This window comes from Tinamus guttatus, unplaced genomic scaffold (assembly GCF_059628265.1).
Source record: "Tinamus guttatus ecotype Peru unplaced genomic scaffold, ASM5962826v1 Tinamus_guttatus_pri_ptg000364l, whole genome shotgun sequence".
In the NCBI taxonomy this organism is placed as follows: domain Eukaryota; kingdom Metazoa; phylum Chordata; class Aves; order Tinamiformes; family Tinamidae; genus Tinamus; species Tinamus guttatus.
The window spans coordinates 3,957,328-3,972,349 of NW_028288898.1; the positions used below are offsets into that span (position 1 = coordinate 3,957,328).

A 15,022-nucleotide genomic window follows, 5' to 3' on the forward strand; every position below is an offset into this window, starting at 1 on the left:
CCTTGGTTTTCCTCCACAGCTCCCAAGGTGAATGCTCTTTTCTTGAGCCAAACGCAGCAACTGATGTTACAGCCACTGAGTTGCTAAGAGGAGCTGTAAAAGCAGACGGCAGTGGGATACCAGAAGATATACTGGAAATAAAAATAGGATCAATTCCTAGATGCAGCATCCCAGTGGTGTGAACGTGCCGACTGGATGCTCCATAGTGCGAAACTTCAGCTTCTAATTTTACAGTAGGATGGGTGGGTTAGGGACCCCAGAGCCATATCTAAACACACCAGGGGCACAGGACAGCTAATCTCTCTTTCTCAAAACAAAAGGATCAACTGCACTGAATTTTAGGGTAAAATTCTGCCTTAGCACTTCGACAGCATAGGGGTTGTCTGCTATGCTGACATCCAGCTGCAGAGGCCAGAGGGATTTGAGACAGCAGGAGGCAGCAGGAAGCTTATCCTGCTTTTTTTTTTTTTTTTTTGGCAGGGATGATGGAGCAGCCCTAGCCATTCTCTACTCAAAGTCAGGTACTACAGACAGGACAGTTGCTCTGGAACAGAAGCAGGTGGTGAAGAGAAAAATGGAGCAACGCTCTCCACAGCATTCCAAAAATATTTTAGCAAAAAGGCTTTATTTATTTTTTTCCTCTCTTCACCAGTATATGCTTCCCATTGAAATGATTAATAACAAAATGATTAAAGCACGAGGTTTAGTATGGACTACCTGGGGAGGCAGTCCAATCTTTCACAGGGAGTGGTGCGAGTTTCACATTTAAAGAACTAGAGTAAAAGGCACACTCAGAACTACTTACAGATAGCCTTGCTGCTGTTTCTGTCAGCTGTTGGAGACTTCACCTCTGGTTCAAGTTCTAAACAAATGAGGGGAAAAAAAAAATTAAGTTTGGTACACACTTATGGTTGCAGTCTTTAGCAAGAAGTTAACTGCTTCTTCTCCCAAAAGGGAACCAAGCCCCCAGTTCTAAAGGACTACAGATATTTCTAAATATCCATTTTAAAAAAACAAACCACTTTGAAAGTAACAATGCTTTAAAGCACCAGAGTCAGATACATCTCAGTACTGATTAGTATGCACCTGCCCAGACTATCACAGCCAGGGTAATCCACTGAGGCTACTCTTGAACTCACAGAACCTATCTAACTCCAAAGCCTTTTGGTGTAATTGATAAAATCCCAAGGGAGCAGTGAGTAGGAAGAGCAGGTGTGGAGATTGGTGGGGGGGGTGTATGTATATAAATGCTCACATGCTACATTAACTCACAGAATCTGGTAACCCTCTGACCCCTAGGAAAGCCAATTCAGCCCTCAGGAAGTTGTGGAAAAAGTAACCCAGGGAAGGAAATCAAGCCCACATGAATTTTGCTTTTTCACTTCTCCAGCCAATCTTAAGAAGTTTTTATGATTCTCTAAAATACCTCTCTTTCAAAGCCTGTGAAGATATTTCTAGGAAGTGGCAATAGGACAGAGTAACAACCTGAAAAACAAGTTGGTCTTACAGATTCAGCTCCTAGGTAAAAATACATGTAAGCCAATCTGGGGTATTTGAAGTCTATATTATTTTCCATCCTTTGTAGTAAAAGCCTGGAAAGGTAACATTTGCTTATATTTAGTGACCCATTTTGAGTTTATAGATTGTGATGACACAATCTGTGTGTGTGTCATCACAATCTATAAACTAAGTAGATTTAATTAAATCTTAGGAAAAAAACCAAGGATTTAGAGTGTTGTAGGCACTGTGGAGTTCCCTCCTTCCAACATCATCCTTTTCTTTCCTGTCCTCCTCCCTCCTTTGCTTCACATATTCTGGGCGTATTTAGGGAATGCGTTCATTCTTTTGGTTAAAAAGAGGAAAAAAGACAATTTTTCTCTGAAAGACAAAGAGTTACCCAATTTCTTCCTTCTCTTTTTGTTGTTTATTTTGGTGAATCAAACTCATGTCTTGTCATATATTGTCCCACTCCCTTTTCCTATCCTGTTGTAAAACACTAACAGCTGTTGAATTTTTGAAACTTAATGCCTTACTTTTGTAGCACATTTTCCTTCGTTTGAAATTTAAGACTGTGATGTTTTTTGACGAGTTTATTGTCAAGTTGAGCTGCATCAATATCGTGACCTCAGAGTCAAGTCTACCAGCGCAGGCAAGTTCAACACGAAACACTGCAAACAGACAAAAATTTAGTTTGAGAATATTTCAGACATTTTGGTTAAAAAAGTCTTTAAATGATAGAGATTCTTTCTGTATGATGTTTTTAATGGACATTTTAAAAAAATCTTCCTATTACGAAATGCTATTTTAGCCTTCAGTCCTTGTTATTTCAGACAACTATTAAGGGATTAAAGGTTACAGATTTCAAATAAGTTTGTGTACTGTATTGGAGTTTACAGACTTATAAACAAGTTAGATTTGTGGGTGGACATCAAGGTTAAAAAGCTCTCACAAGAGAAGTCTGGGGTGGTTCCTGTTATCTTAGGAAAAACAGAATTCTAGTAAAAACACAAAAAAAACCCAAATATTTTGTTTCCACCTGTGGACCTAATTCATAAGGGATGAGGCAGTGCAAAGTCATAACTGAAGCAGCGAGAAATGATGAATATTTGTTGATATTCTGAAACAAACACATTTGTGTCTTTTTGCTTCTGAAAAATGCATTTATTTCTAGTATGTGTAGGACCTAGTACACATTCAAAATAGTTTCCCCAGTTTTAAACTTACTATTTAACACTTCTGTCTTAACCACTCCTGCCCCTCTTGAAATTATGTCTCTATAGACTGGAGAAATTAGAGGGCACAGATTTTAAAAACCCATGCAGTTGTTAATTATTCATGCTAAAATGGAATAGGAATGTTGTATATATTGAAAAAAATGCCATGTCCCTTTGCTAAGGGAAGTCTGCATCCTCCAGCAAACATGGGGGAAAATATTTACTCTCAAACAGACTAGCAGCCTCAATTTATCATTCCCTTTGAGCAATGTTGTAAACTGTGGCAGAAGCCCTATAAACATAGGATGTTTAACAGATTAAGATTATGTTCTCAGGCAACATTACGCACACTGGAGAAAGAACAAATTAAAAAAATACATATATATATATATAAATAAAACTGAATAGCAGACAAGCACAGGCAGGGGATGGAAACTGGTTTGCTTACCTGAGAGCATGCGAGGGACCTCTCCTTGCAGTGAGATGTTGGCCTGGGGCATATCCATAGCCAAGGGATTATCTACCTGAAATCCAAGTGTGTATTCAACCTGCAACAATAGTTGGAAGATTAAAAGCGAGTTAAAAAACAATAAAAACAAAAACAAGCATACAGAAAACCCCACAACTCTCCCCAGCTGTAGAAAGAAATGCTGTGTAAAGAGAAGCATGTCGATAATTTTCTTCAAAATAAGATGAGATGCATTTATATTACCAAGTTATTGCTAAGTAATTTTCAGACAAGGTGTCGTAGAAACATCACCCATGTTGATAGACTGAATGGAACCAGGGCTACGGAAGCTCAAAAATTCCTAGCAAAAATCACAAGCTCTGGGAACCTCAGAGCGGGATAGGCAACACACGTAGCTCATAGCTCAAGTCACGGCAGCAGGGCAGTGCAGCCACTTACCATCTGAATATGGTCTTTTAAGGAACTTCACTTAGAGAGCACTATCCACTACCTGAGAATTTATAGGCTATGATATCCACTAAAAGGCTAAATAGATAAAAAACTGACTCTCTTAGATGAAATTAAGTAACTGGAAGTTTTTTTAAAAAATAGCTGTTGCTGCAGGCTTCAGCAATGGTGATTAACTGGAATAGGAGTTGCTTCAACTGGAGCTCCACAGTAACACCCTATACGATAGTTTTATAGAGGCTTCTCCAGAAGCTCCAGAACACAACTTCTCTACATTTGGTTATATTTCTAGAGGCTCCGTGTGTGCAATTCACCACCAAAAGATACCCTGTAATTGAAAAACTTGTTTATTTGCTTATTCTTAGCAATAAAGCGCATAAAACACTTCTTTTGAAGAGCTTTATCTTTCCACAGTAGAAAAAGATTGGATGCATATCTTGAGTTATTGCCTTTGATGAGAGAAATGAAAAATAGAGAAGCTGGGATAATTATTTTGCAACCAGCATGTGATAATGACTGGAAAGTAAGAGCCATTCAATTACAATAGTGGGAATTTGCAGGCCACAAAGTAAATACTCCAGTGCAGGATGGAAACAACATCTGCTTACCTTGGATTTGGCGTGCCAGCTGAACTGCAGATTGTTGGTCTCGCTGGGAATTAAGAGATTGAAGGACAACGCGTAGTGATTAACGACATCGTTCCTCACATAATACAACTCTGCATCAAGACCTGCAATGAGAAAAGGAAGAAAAAACAAGTGTAAGACAACAAAAAGCAGAAGCAGCAGTAACACATGCCGTAACAGACAACTTGCCACCTTTACCTCCACTTTTCTTGTGATTAAGCATATACATCCCAAAGCTGCCCAAAAATTAAGCACTGTTCTCCAAGTCTGCTGTTCATGCCAGCGTTCAGCATGAGAGTGCTTCAAATTCCTATAAAGCAGCTATTTCGGAGAGATGCTACAACCAAATAAACTGACAAAGGTAGGAACATCATGCAAAGAAGCTATGGCATTCCCCACCCCGCAACAACTCCCCCCTCAAAATTCATTACAGAATCTCATGAATGAGCCCCTGCCTTTCCCTAGGAATCAAAGGTCCCATTTTGTTCTTATTTTCATTTGGGTAAACAAAATATGTTGTTTTGGGTCATCCAGTTCTTTAATTGCAGATAATTCTTCCTGGGATTCCTTGAGCACTTCCCTAACTGTCCAGGCCAAGAAACATAAGCACTATAGAAATAACTTCAATGTAAATGAATCTTAAGACGAAGTGTTTAATCAGAGAAGCGCAGTGCCACACAGTACTAATATTTTACTGACATTTAGTGTCTACCATTTGCTTTCTGAGCTTTATAATAAATCTAGAAAGAAGAAAACAAAAATATAGGTGATTTCTTAAGTATTTAAGAAATAAAGGAGTGTTTAAAAAGCCAAACCAATAGAGCAGAGAGGAAAAAATAAATATATACGAATATATACACAGCTTGAAGCAAGATAAAAAAAAAAAATGGAATTCCCATAAGCATGAAAAGACAGATCCCGAAACAACTCATCCCAGATTATCTTCCTGTGCATCCAAATCTATATATATGAAACCTGCATTAGATTTAGATGCAGGAGTGTGTGGAAGAGCTCGCAGCTACCAGTCATGTGCGATAAGATCTAAACAGCAACATGGGGAAGCTTAAAAATTTAATCAAAATACTCTTATCAAACCCAGTGAGTGCCAGTTATTCCAAAAAACCTCCTAGGAAAAAATAAAGTGGTAGAGAAAATAAATAAATCAAATGCATCTTTGGGATGGTGAAATCGCTTTTGGAAGAACCAAGCTCCTCTTGCAGATAAATGTTCTCATTAACATTAGAGATTCAGGAAACACAACTGCAGAGCTCGTAACACCAGAGAAGCTTCAATGGGATCATCCTTGACCTAATATCATCTTTTTATAATATTAGTTACTATTATAGTGCACATAATAACTACCTAATATAAGCCATATAATCAGCTAAGAAAGACCCTGAGGGAAGATCAATGACATCTTGGGCTTCGATGGAGTTATGAGGTTATATAAAATGCCATTACATTGCATTTTAATGTGTGCACTGCCACAAAACGCTGGATGCCACCAGGTGATGTTAATGCTACAGACTCGAAGGGCATTTTGCAACAGCAGCAGGAGAATCGGCCGCAAGTTTTACTGCTTCCAAAACTCCTGCTCCAGCTCAGAGCCTGGCATATAAAAATAATCCAAGTCATTTTGTAACAGAGCTCTTAACTCGTAAAAAAAAAAGTCTGGCTTTGTATCCTGTCTCTGTAGGGCCAATGGACGACTACAAAACCAAGACAAACATATAGAGACATTTCACTATACCTGTGTATATACACACACACATACACTCATCATATATATTTTCATATAATCCTCTTTGCTTCTTGTGACTGTAGATCAGAGGCTTCCTGTATGTCAGTAGTTTTGAACAGCTCTCACGGAATGAGAAAAAAATAATCCAGGAAATTTGCTTTCTGGAAGCATGGAAACTCCTAGCTACGTACTTGGAAAATGTCAGTGTTTCACTGCGGGAAGGTACTTGGAGAACCACGTTATTTTGTCTCCTTGGTATAAGATCAGTTAAAATATTTCCCCTATAACAATTTTTCCGCAGCAGGCTACAAGCAAAATCCAGGCTGCAAGGCAAAACTGCAAACCTGTGAGCAGCTTCTAACTGTTCTCTGTCTCAAAACGTGCATGTCTCAATATCACAGCAGCGTAAAATGCAATCAATCTAAACAACGCAAGTTGCTGGGAAGAGCAGACAGGATCAGGACTGGTTTCCCAAGTTGTTCAGATGCCAAGGGGAGCGCTCAGTACACCGGTAATGCGATATTGAAGGATACTGACTGATGGCATTTGAGAAAAATGTGGTTCTGCAAGGCGTCAGGTACCCTGCAAGGTGCTGAGAACTTCCCGCCCTGCGCTTCAAGTAGGGAAAACGCAGCGGAACTCTCGGCTCCTCATGGAAGCGAGCCAGGTTAGCAGGCAGTGATTAATGCCCTGCATGAAGTGAGACACTGAGCAAAGAGCTGGCTCTAGAAGAACCAAGCGCATGAAGCTTTGCAAAGTACTGCGGGTGGAGAGCACCCAGCGCCAGAGCATCTAATTTCTCATTAGGTGGACATGACTAATCTAAACTGAGTCCCACAAAAAGATACCCAATGCTTTGCTTTCCCTCTCAGGCAAAAAACCCCGTATTTTTACAAGGTAACCCCTAAAAATCTCACAGTCAACTTCCCTCTGCTGGTACCCCCATCCTTGGGCACAAGCTGGGGAGACCAGAAGTTGAACATGAGCAAAAAGATACATTTAAGCCCAGAAAAAGTCAGTTATTCTGCAACTCTGTGCAGGATGTCAGAGATGGGCAAGGTGAACATCACAACCCTTCCCCGGACAAAGTTTTCTTAATTTGGGTGGATTTAATTAGTTCAGTTCAACAGTAAGGTTACTCAAGGTTGGAAACAGTGCTAGGAGTTAATCAAAACGAGGAAACCGCATATGAACTGCCCACAAACCAACTAAATTTAGCAACTAAATTAATTAGTTTAGTAGACATCACTGCTAGGCCACTAATACTAAAAAACACAAATACTTAAAAGTTAATGAGGAAAAACACATATATTTTTAATTAATCTGTAGAAGATGAAGACACAGCTTTTTAACACCATAGTTGAAACTCTTGAGAGCTTCAAGGGAAAATGTTTACTGACTGGCATGAATGGGAAGCAGAAGATCATATATATGAGAAGATTATATATGATATATATGCAATATACATAATGTATCTGCATTCAGTACTATTTACATACTTTCTACCTTTTGCTCAGAAAAGCTTCCTTCCTTAAATACTCACCTCACCACTACCACAGACAGATTTTTAACTCCAAAAAATACCATCAGATGCATGGAAAAGATCAGAAATAAAAATTACTATCTGGACCATCAGAGGGCCATACTGAAGAGTGCAAACTTCTGGTGGAACTGGTTTAAAACAAGATTGCTAATGTAATTCCAGGGATTTGGGGAGACTCCAGAGTTAGATACGCTGTCACCTACACCAAAAACGGGGGAAATTCCCTAGTTCTACTTAAATCGCCATGAATCTTCACTGCCACAAGGCACCTTGTTGATGCTGCTGAATAGCAAGTTTAACACAACTAGCAGCTTTTCCTCCCCAAAAACATCTGTGAAAGTCACCTCTTCCCTTCTGTGGGAGCCTTCCTGGAAAAGGAGCGTAAAGAGAACTCATTAAAGGCAAAGCACATTAAGCTTGAGAGTATTTAGCTAAACCCATGCTAAAAAGACAGCATTAATTGTCCATGGGTCCTAACTGCTTATGGTTTTATTTGCCTCTGAACAGCAACAGCAGATCCCCTTTCTACGGCCTGACTACTTATTCCTCCTTCCTGCACTTACAAGAGAAAACAAAATAAACCAGAAAAAATTTTGTCATAAATAGAAAACAGAAACAGCTGAGCAAATCCTTAGAAGATGACACTCTTAAGGAAAATTATATATACAAGGGGAAGTTTGTCGGTCTGAATCTTCCTCTCCCTCTACAGATATAGATACAAAAAATAAGATAAATAATAATAATAATAATCAAGAGAAAAGCAGACACAGTTGGAGGCAATTGAAAGGGAAGCCGCTGCCACCACCACTATAAGGTTTACTCCTTAAATATAGGAAATGGTTTTTAAGATACACACAACCTAGTTCTGGGCAAACCAGGCACAGGTAAGTCTATTTATGAAATAAATAGCTTCTTATAAGGGCAAAAGTCTCTGAGATATAATCATTACACCCTTGACGCGTCAGAGTTCTTCCTCATAGCCTCAAAATTGAGGTTTCTGATCGTGAAGCATAGAACTGCTTATGTGATAATGCATTCCCACACGTTATCCAATGCCTTAAGACCCTTCAGAGGGCTTTCAATCACAAGGATGCAAGTTGTTTAAAACGATACGAAGCTCCACACCAACTATTACAGGCACATTTACCACATTTGTGGCAAAATCTTTACTTACAATGAAAAATAAGGTTTTTTTAAAAGGTCACAATCAAAGATTTCTAGCCCACAAAGGTTTCTGGAGGATAAGTTTTTAGCTTATCAACTTGCCCAGCTCCACACACTGCATTTCTGCCACTGGGCATCTTCTCAAGCCTAGCGGCAACTGCAGGGCTTATGTCCTTGCTGCCCTCTTCCCCGAGCAGCAGCATGCTGCAATCAATATACTGGTTAATTTAATTACAGCTATTCAAGGGCTGGTAACTGGCAGACAAATTCTAAAGCATCGCATTAGTTTCATGCTGTTGCTTCTGCTCCAGGATTTCCAAAGCTGATGGGGCCAAGGGGCGAGTTATCCGCATGAAAGAAGGACAAAAGCAGCGATGGGTGAGAAATAATGTGCCCGGAGCCTCTGCCATCCTGCTCTTTGTGCTACCCAAGAGGGATCTGCAAGAAGTGCTCGCGTTCTGTTCCACACAGGGTCTGCTGGTGCTCTTTGCATTCAAGGAGGTAAAAAAAGAAAAAAAAAAAATCAATTCATCAAGCACAACTGATTAAATGCACTTTGGCTTTCATTCACTCCCTCCTTTCCCCATCGAGCCCTTAAATCCAGATTTAATCGCATGTAAACGCACTAAGTTACTAAGAAAAGGACTTTGGGCTGCAAAGAGATAAACAGCTCAGGGATATTCCAGTCCAGACTACAGTTTAGAGTAACTATGAACCAAGGAGCATTTGGAAAGTCTCATTTTTCCCTCAAGTGCAGAGTCTAGGTAAAAACAAACTAACAAACAAACAAAAAAACCACGCACAAAGAGGCTAAGTCTTTGGGTACCTAAGGGGCTATTCCTAAATCCCCCATATCCAAAACCAAATTGCTTTCAGAGGAAAGGCTCAATTTGAACTTCCAGTCTTTTTAAAACACCAGCACCCAAGCTGGTATCATCAACTAGGCCCTCATAAACCTCAGAACAACATTAATGTTAACCGTGGTCCATGGTAAACCGGACAGACAAGCACCCCAGCACTCCAAATGGCTCCAAAACAGAAACAGGCTGCTCACCTCCAACCTGCAAGGAGCCTGTCACAACCTGCTGTAGCTTGTAGGACACCAGATGTTGCCACGTGCATCCTTAGAAGCCCTTTTAGTTTTCAAAAGGGCACTTAAGTGTGAAATTCGGTCATTTATCATCATTATGCTACAGGACGTTCCTGGGAGATGCAATAAAATAATTATCCTAAAAAGAGCACGTCCAACTAAGCAGAATATATCCCACTATTTTTAGGCCATCATTGACAACTTGCTTTTGTTACAAGGCAGGGCACCTACCACGATTAAGAGGTTCCAAATGGTGATTTTGAACTTAAGCAGCTGGAACATCAGCACATGATACTCTGCACTTCTGCAAGAGGCCATGGACCAAAACAGTATATTTTATATAGAGAGGTTTTTTTGCATATAATGTACAAGAAAACTACTGTCATATACTGCATATCCTAAATGCCTTTCGTGTACAAGTAGAGCAAATCGCTGATCTCATGGGGATATTTTAGGAACTACTACGAAAACCCATTTACAAGCAGAGTACCAGGCAGCCTAGGTGATCTAGGCTCTGATGCTGTGAAAAATGTGTAATTAGGCTTTTAAGAATGCTCTGAAATGTTCAAAAGTTACCCATATACATCACATGAAACATATTTTGTGCTTTCTGTAATTTGACGATCAGTACACTGATTTTCAGGACTCTTGCAAAAAAAAAAAAAAAACAAAGGAAAAGTGACAACTGAAAAGACATCAAGCAAAACGTGCAGAGGATTTCCAGGCACTATAAAAGCAGGGCAAATACCATAAAACATTTACTACATGAATTCCTGCTGCTAACTTCCAAAAATAGCAACATTATAAAATTAAGATGCCGCTCAATCACTGTTTCAATTACTAGTAACTGCAGCTTGAAAGTGTGCTTCAATACAGATTAGAAAGGAGTAAATGCATCAGATATAATTTCCCGTTTCAAACAATTAGAGTCAACTCCAAGTATGGCATTTTAATACTAAATGTTTCAGAGAAATGGCAGAGAAGTAATATTTTGGTCTGAAAATACGTTAAGAACGGAACAGCCATGCTAGATCACACCACCCCTTATCTTCAACAGTGGTCACACAGTAAGTTTTTTGCATAAGTCTGCCAAAAAACACAGCTAACTAGAAGGAACAGCAGTACTACGATTAATAATAATAATAAATCAATACTACAACAGATTTTGACTTGGTTTAATGAACAAATACAACTCCAAAACTCTTTTTGTCAGGACCAGGTTGGTTTCAAATGAAATTCTGAGACATGTGGAAAAATAAAGTCACAGTAGTGCTAATTAATTTCAATTAAATCTGTAGTTAGGCAAGATCAAGTATAAAATCAACACGAGGCTGCATTACTCAGAAGAAAACGGGCCAAAAGACACTAAGATGGCAGGCTCCATGCAAACACTGCTCCAGTGAGACTGTTTCAGACAGCTCTTCCAGCCTCCGAGTTCTTCATTTTTAGACTCCACAATTCAAGGTCCTTGCAAAGTGTGAGTTGCAGAATTGCCAGGAACAAGGAGCTGAAACTCAAGGCTGAGAGAGACCTATCTCAGGCACATTAAGCACTAAATACTACTACCTGCTTAAAAAAACAGATGGAATCCTGCATAGTTCAAAACCAGACATCTAATAATATTATTTTGACCTTATTCTCTAAAATTTAACTCATTTCCAGAAAAGGAAAAAAAAAAAAAAAAAAGAAAAAAAAAAGAAAAAGAAAAACCACACACACACAGGGATACACATGCCTTTATCCTACAGAGCAGTGCAAAAAGCAGAGAGATGAAGCAATCCAGTATTACACAACCACTACATTCTGCTTGCAGTGTTTTTTGGTGCAATCTTTTCTCCAAATAAAGTACAGCCAGCCTCTCCATTGAGTAAATCCCCACTGATTTAACACCCTGGTACAATCACTCGGTGTTACCACTTTCTCCAGCGAGCAATGCTTCTCCTCTCCCTCACTCCACATCCCTGCTCTCTTGTCTCCATGTTCCCCAAAATGCCTCTGTTCCCATGTCCCAAGTTCTCAGCCAGGCCCCCTTGACAAACTCCCATCTCTCCTTCCACCTTTATCCCACCTACTTTCAACTTCTTCCTGGTGGGAATGGATTCTGACACATCCAATGTGAAAACCACTACTTTTTCCCCTCGCCAAACAACCACAAATGTTTTCCAAGGGAGCAACAAGAGATAGTCTTCATGTCAGAAGTATCTGCCTGCTATATATTGTCCTCCTTTTCCACCATGAGGCGGCTATGGCTTTTCAAAACAAAAAAGCAAACAAATAAACAAGTAACAAACAAACAAACAAACAAAAAATCACAATCTCACACGGCAGCATGACGCAATTCTCTTTAGTCTTTTTTTTTGTAAAGTTCTGGATATTTCAAAGTGATTTATTCTAGAGTCAAGTACCTAAGGGTGCAAATCTAGAAAGCTGGTAAATGTACAGGGAAGTAAAAGATTGTTCCTGTTTACTCCAGCAAGAGAGTTGTCACAAATAAGCGTCATCGAGTCACTTTATTTCTTTACCCTCCCAGATCTCGGGGTTGCTCTAATCTTCCATAGGAGCCACAACTACTCAGCTGGTTCCACAGACATGGGATCACATTCTTGGATTTGTCCCACATTCAATTCCCAATCCAGAGCAGGGTACAGGGGTAATATTTACAGGGGTAACATTAAAGAACATAATGCCACAGCACGGGCTGCAGCAATACCTTGCAATATGTGGGTTTATTAACACTTCAAAAAAACCTTAAGGTTCTGTTCATCCACAGCAAGGGAAGAGCAGAGAGATTTTGTTTAGGCAGAAAAGGTAAAACAAACCAACTTCCACGTTTGTATTGATGCCCCAAATGCACCAAACAGCTCTCTTACCCTGGCCATGTCTTTCTCCTACCTACTGTGTATGTCTATTCTGTCACCCACAAACTAATCATTTTTCCTCAAGAAAATTACAGAAAATGAAGAAAACTGAAACTGCACAAAAGCTGAAGCACATACTTAAACTATAAACTTAGCTTTACGCACAGGCAGTTTAGATACAAGAAAACTGAACTTTTTAAAATAGTGGTTGGCTTTGATTTCAGAAGTGCCAAGAGCTGCAAAAACTTTATTCAGCCCTTCCAACTTTGTTCTGCAAGAGGAATATGCGCAGGTATCCCAAGTTTGATTCACATATTTCTGTATATGCCTCATTAGGTTATATATTGTGCATAACGGCCAGTATGTGCAAAGGAAGGGAAAACCTGCTTGCAGACATAGCTCACACGTCCATGAACTAAGCCATGAGACGCAGAGCGCCTGGCTGCAGGGACACGCGCTGTAAAAACGATGAAGATGGGTGTGTTAATTTATTCTGAGGTTCTTGCAGTCAAACTCTACAGAAGATGCAGAGCGAGTCCGAGTGGGGAAAAAGAAACTTTGCCTAAAGTGGGGGCTCGCCAGGGGCTGCTGCTCAGCGTTGGGACAGAAAAAAAAAAAAAGAAAAGAAAAAAAGGGGGGGGGGGACCGTTTTCTTCCCCCAAAGCCCCACGCACACGGTCGAGCACAGCGACCCCCTCGCGGGCCCTCCGCGCCCTCCCCGCGCCCCCCGAACAACCCCCCGTTCCCCGCGGGCCTCGGCGCGGCGGCCGGGGCCCGCGGGCGGCGCCAGGCCGCGCTCCGAGCCGCACTCACCGATGAGGCGCCGCACCTCGTCCTCGCTCAGGTAGAGGCTGAGGCTGGGCCCGGGCCCGCCGGGGGGCCAGTGCGGGGGCCCCAGCCCGGCGCTGGCGCCAGCGGGCGGCAGCAGCAGCAGCGGCAGCAGGAGGAGGAGGAGATGGCGGCGCGGGCCCCGCCGCGGCACCGCGCCCGCCGGCAGCAGCGGCAGCAGCAGCGAAGGGAGCCGCCGCCGGCCCTCCCCGCCGCCAGACTCGCGGCCCTCGGGCGCCATCGCTGCGCGGGGAGGGCAGCGGAGCGGAGCGCGCGGGGCCCCGCGGCCGCCTCAGCCGCCGCGGCGCCGCCCCCCCGCGCCGCCGCTCATGACCCCGCGCGCGCCGCGGCCCCCGCGCCGCGCAGCCGCACAGCGCGCCCCGCCCCCGCGCCCCGCCCCGCGCTCCAGGCCACGCCCCCCGCACCCGTGCGCGCGCACGCGCCGCCCCGGGATCGCGGAATGGCCGAGGCGGGAAGGGGCCTCTAGGGATCACTCGGTCCAACTCCTGCTCCAGCAGGGACACCCAGAACAGGGGCACAGGGTCCATCCAGGCGGGTTGGGAAGTCTCGAGAAGACTCCACAGCCTCTCTGGGCAGCCTGTGCCAGTGCCTGTAACAGTTAAAAAAAAAAAAAAAGAGCTCTTTCTCATGGAGATGGAACTTTTGTCTTTCAGTTTGCACCCATTTCCTCTTGTCTTGTCACTGGCACCACCAAGACAACTTTGGCCACATCTTCTTTACATTCTTACCCTAGGTGTTTCTACCTTGTTGGTAAGATCCCCTCTCAGCAAGGCTAGACCAGCCCCGCTCACTGTCTTTCCTCACAGGATAGAGGCTCCAATCCCTTAATCACTTTTGTTGCCATGCGCTGGCCTCTCTCTAGCAGCTCCACACCTCTCTTGTCCTGCAGAGCCCAGAACTGTGCCCAATGCTCCAGGTGCCTCCCCAGAGCTGCGCAGAGGGGCAGGATCCCCTCCCTCGCCCGCTGGCAACGCTCCTCCTGATGCAGCCAGGAGCCCATTGGTCTTCTGGCCATGAGGGCACATTGCTGCCTCATGGGCAACCTGCTGTCAACCAGGACTCCCAAATCCCTCTCCATGGAGCTGCTTTCCAGCAGATCAACCCCTAATCTGTGCTGCTGCCTGGGCTTATTCCTCCCCAGGTGCACAACCCTGACATTGCCCTTGTTGATCCCAATGAGCTTCCTCTCTGCCCAACTCTCTGTCGTGCCCAGGTGCCTCTGAATGGCAGCACAGGCCACTAGATGTGGGGAGATAGACGAGCAGAGACAGCCCAGCAGCACCTTCTCGGTCCAGGGTATTTCAACAACCCTCCTAATCTTCTACAGGTGACCTCTATTTCCTTACATCTCTTTATCTTCCACAGGTGACCCTTATTAACATCTCACCCTTTGTATTCACATATCTTCTAAACCCAATTCAGAATACTCATGTAATTAACTCATCCTATATTTTCCCATGTTGGTTTGCATCAGAAAATCCTCCACGTGAGGCACTGGGCACATGACAAAACACAAGCAAC

The 15,022-nt window shown here is 42.5% G+C and overlaps 1 protein-coding gene across 1 annotated transcript in view; it reads right to left on the reverse strand.

Moving 5' to 3' along the window:
- RYK (receptor like tyrosine kinase) overlaps window positions 1-13,721 on the reverse strand; it is a 40,782-nt gene extending 27,061 nt beyond the window's left edge. The window contains exons 1-5 of the mRNA XM_088530176.1: window positions 13,466-13,721; window positions 4,239-4,360; window positions 3,163-3,262; window positions 2,034-2,168; window positions 806-862 (exon numbers count right to left, since the gene is read on the reverse strand). Of these exons, the coding sequence (XP_088386302.1) occupies window positions 806-862; window positions 2,034-2,168; window positions 3,163-3,262; window positions 4,239-4,360; window positions 13,466-13,721 (670 nt within the window). The remainder of the gene's footprint in view (window positions 1-805; window positions 863-2,033; window positions 2,169-3,162; window positions 3,263-4,238; window positions 4,361-13,465) is intronic.
- Window positions 13,722-15,022: the final 1,301 nt, after the last annotated feature.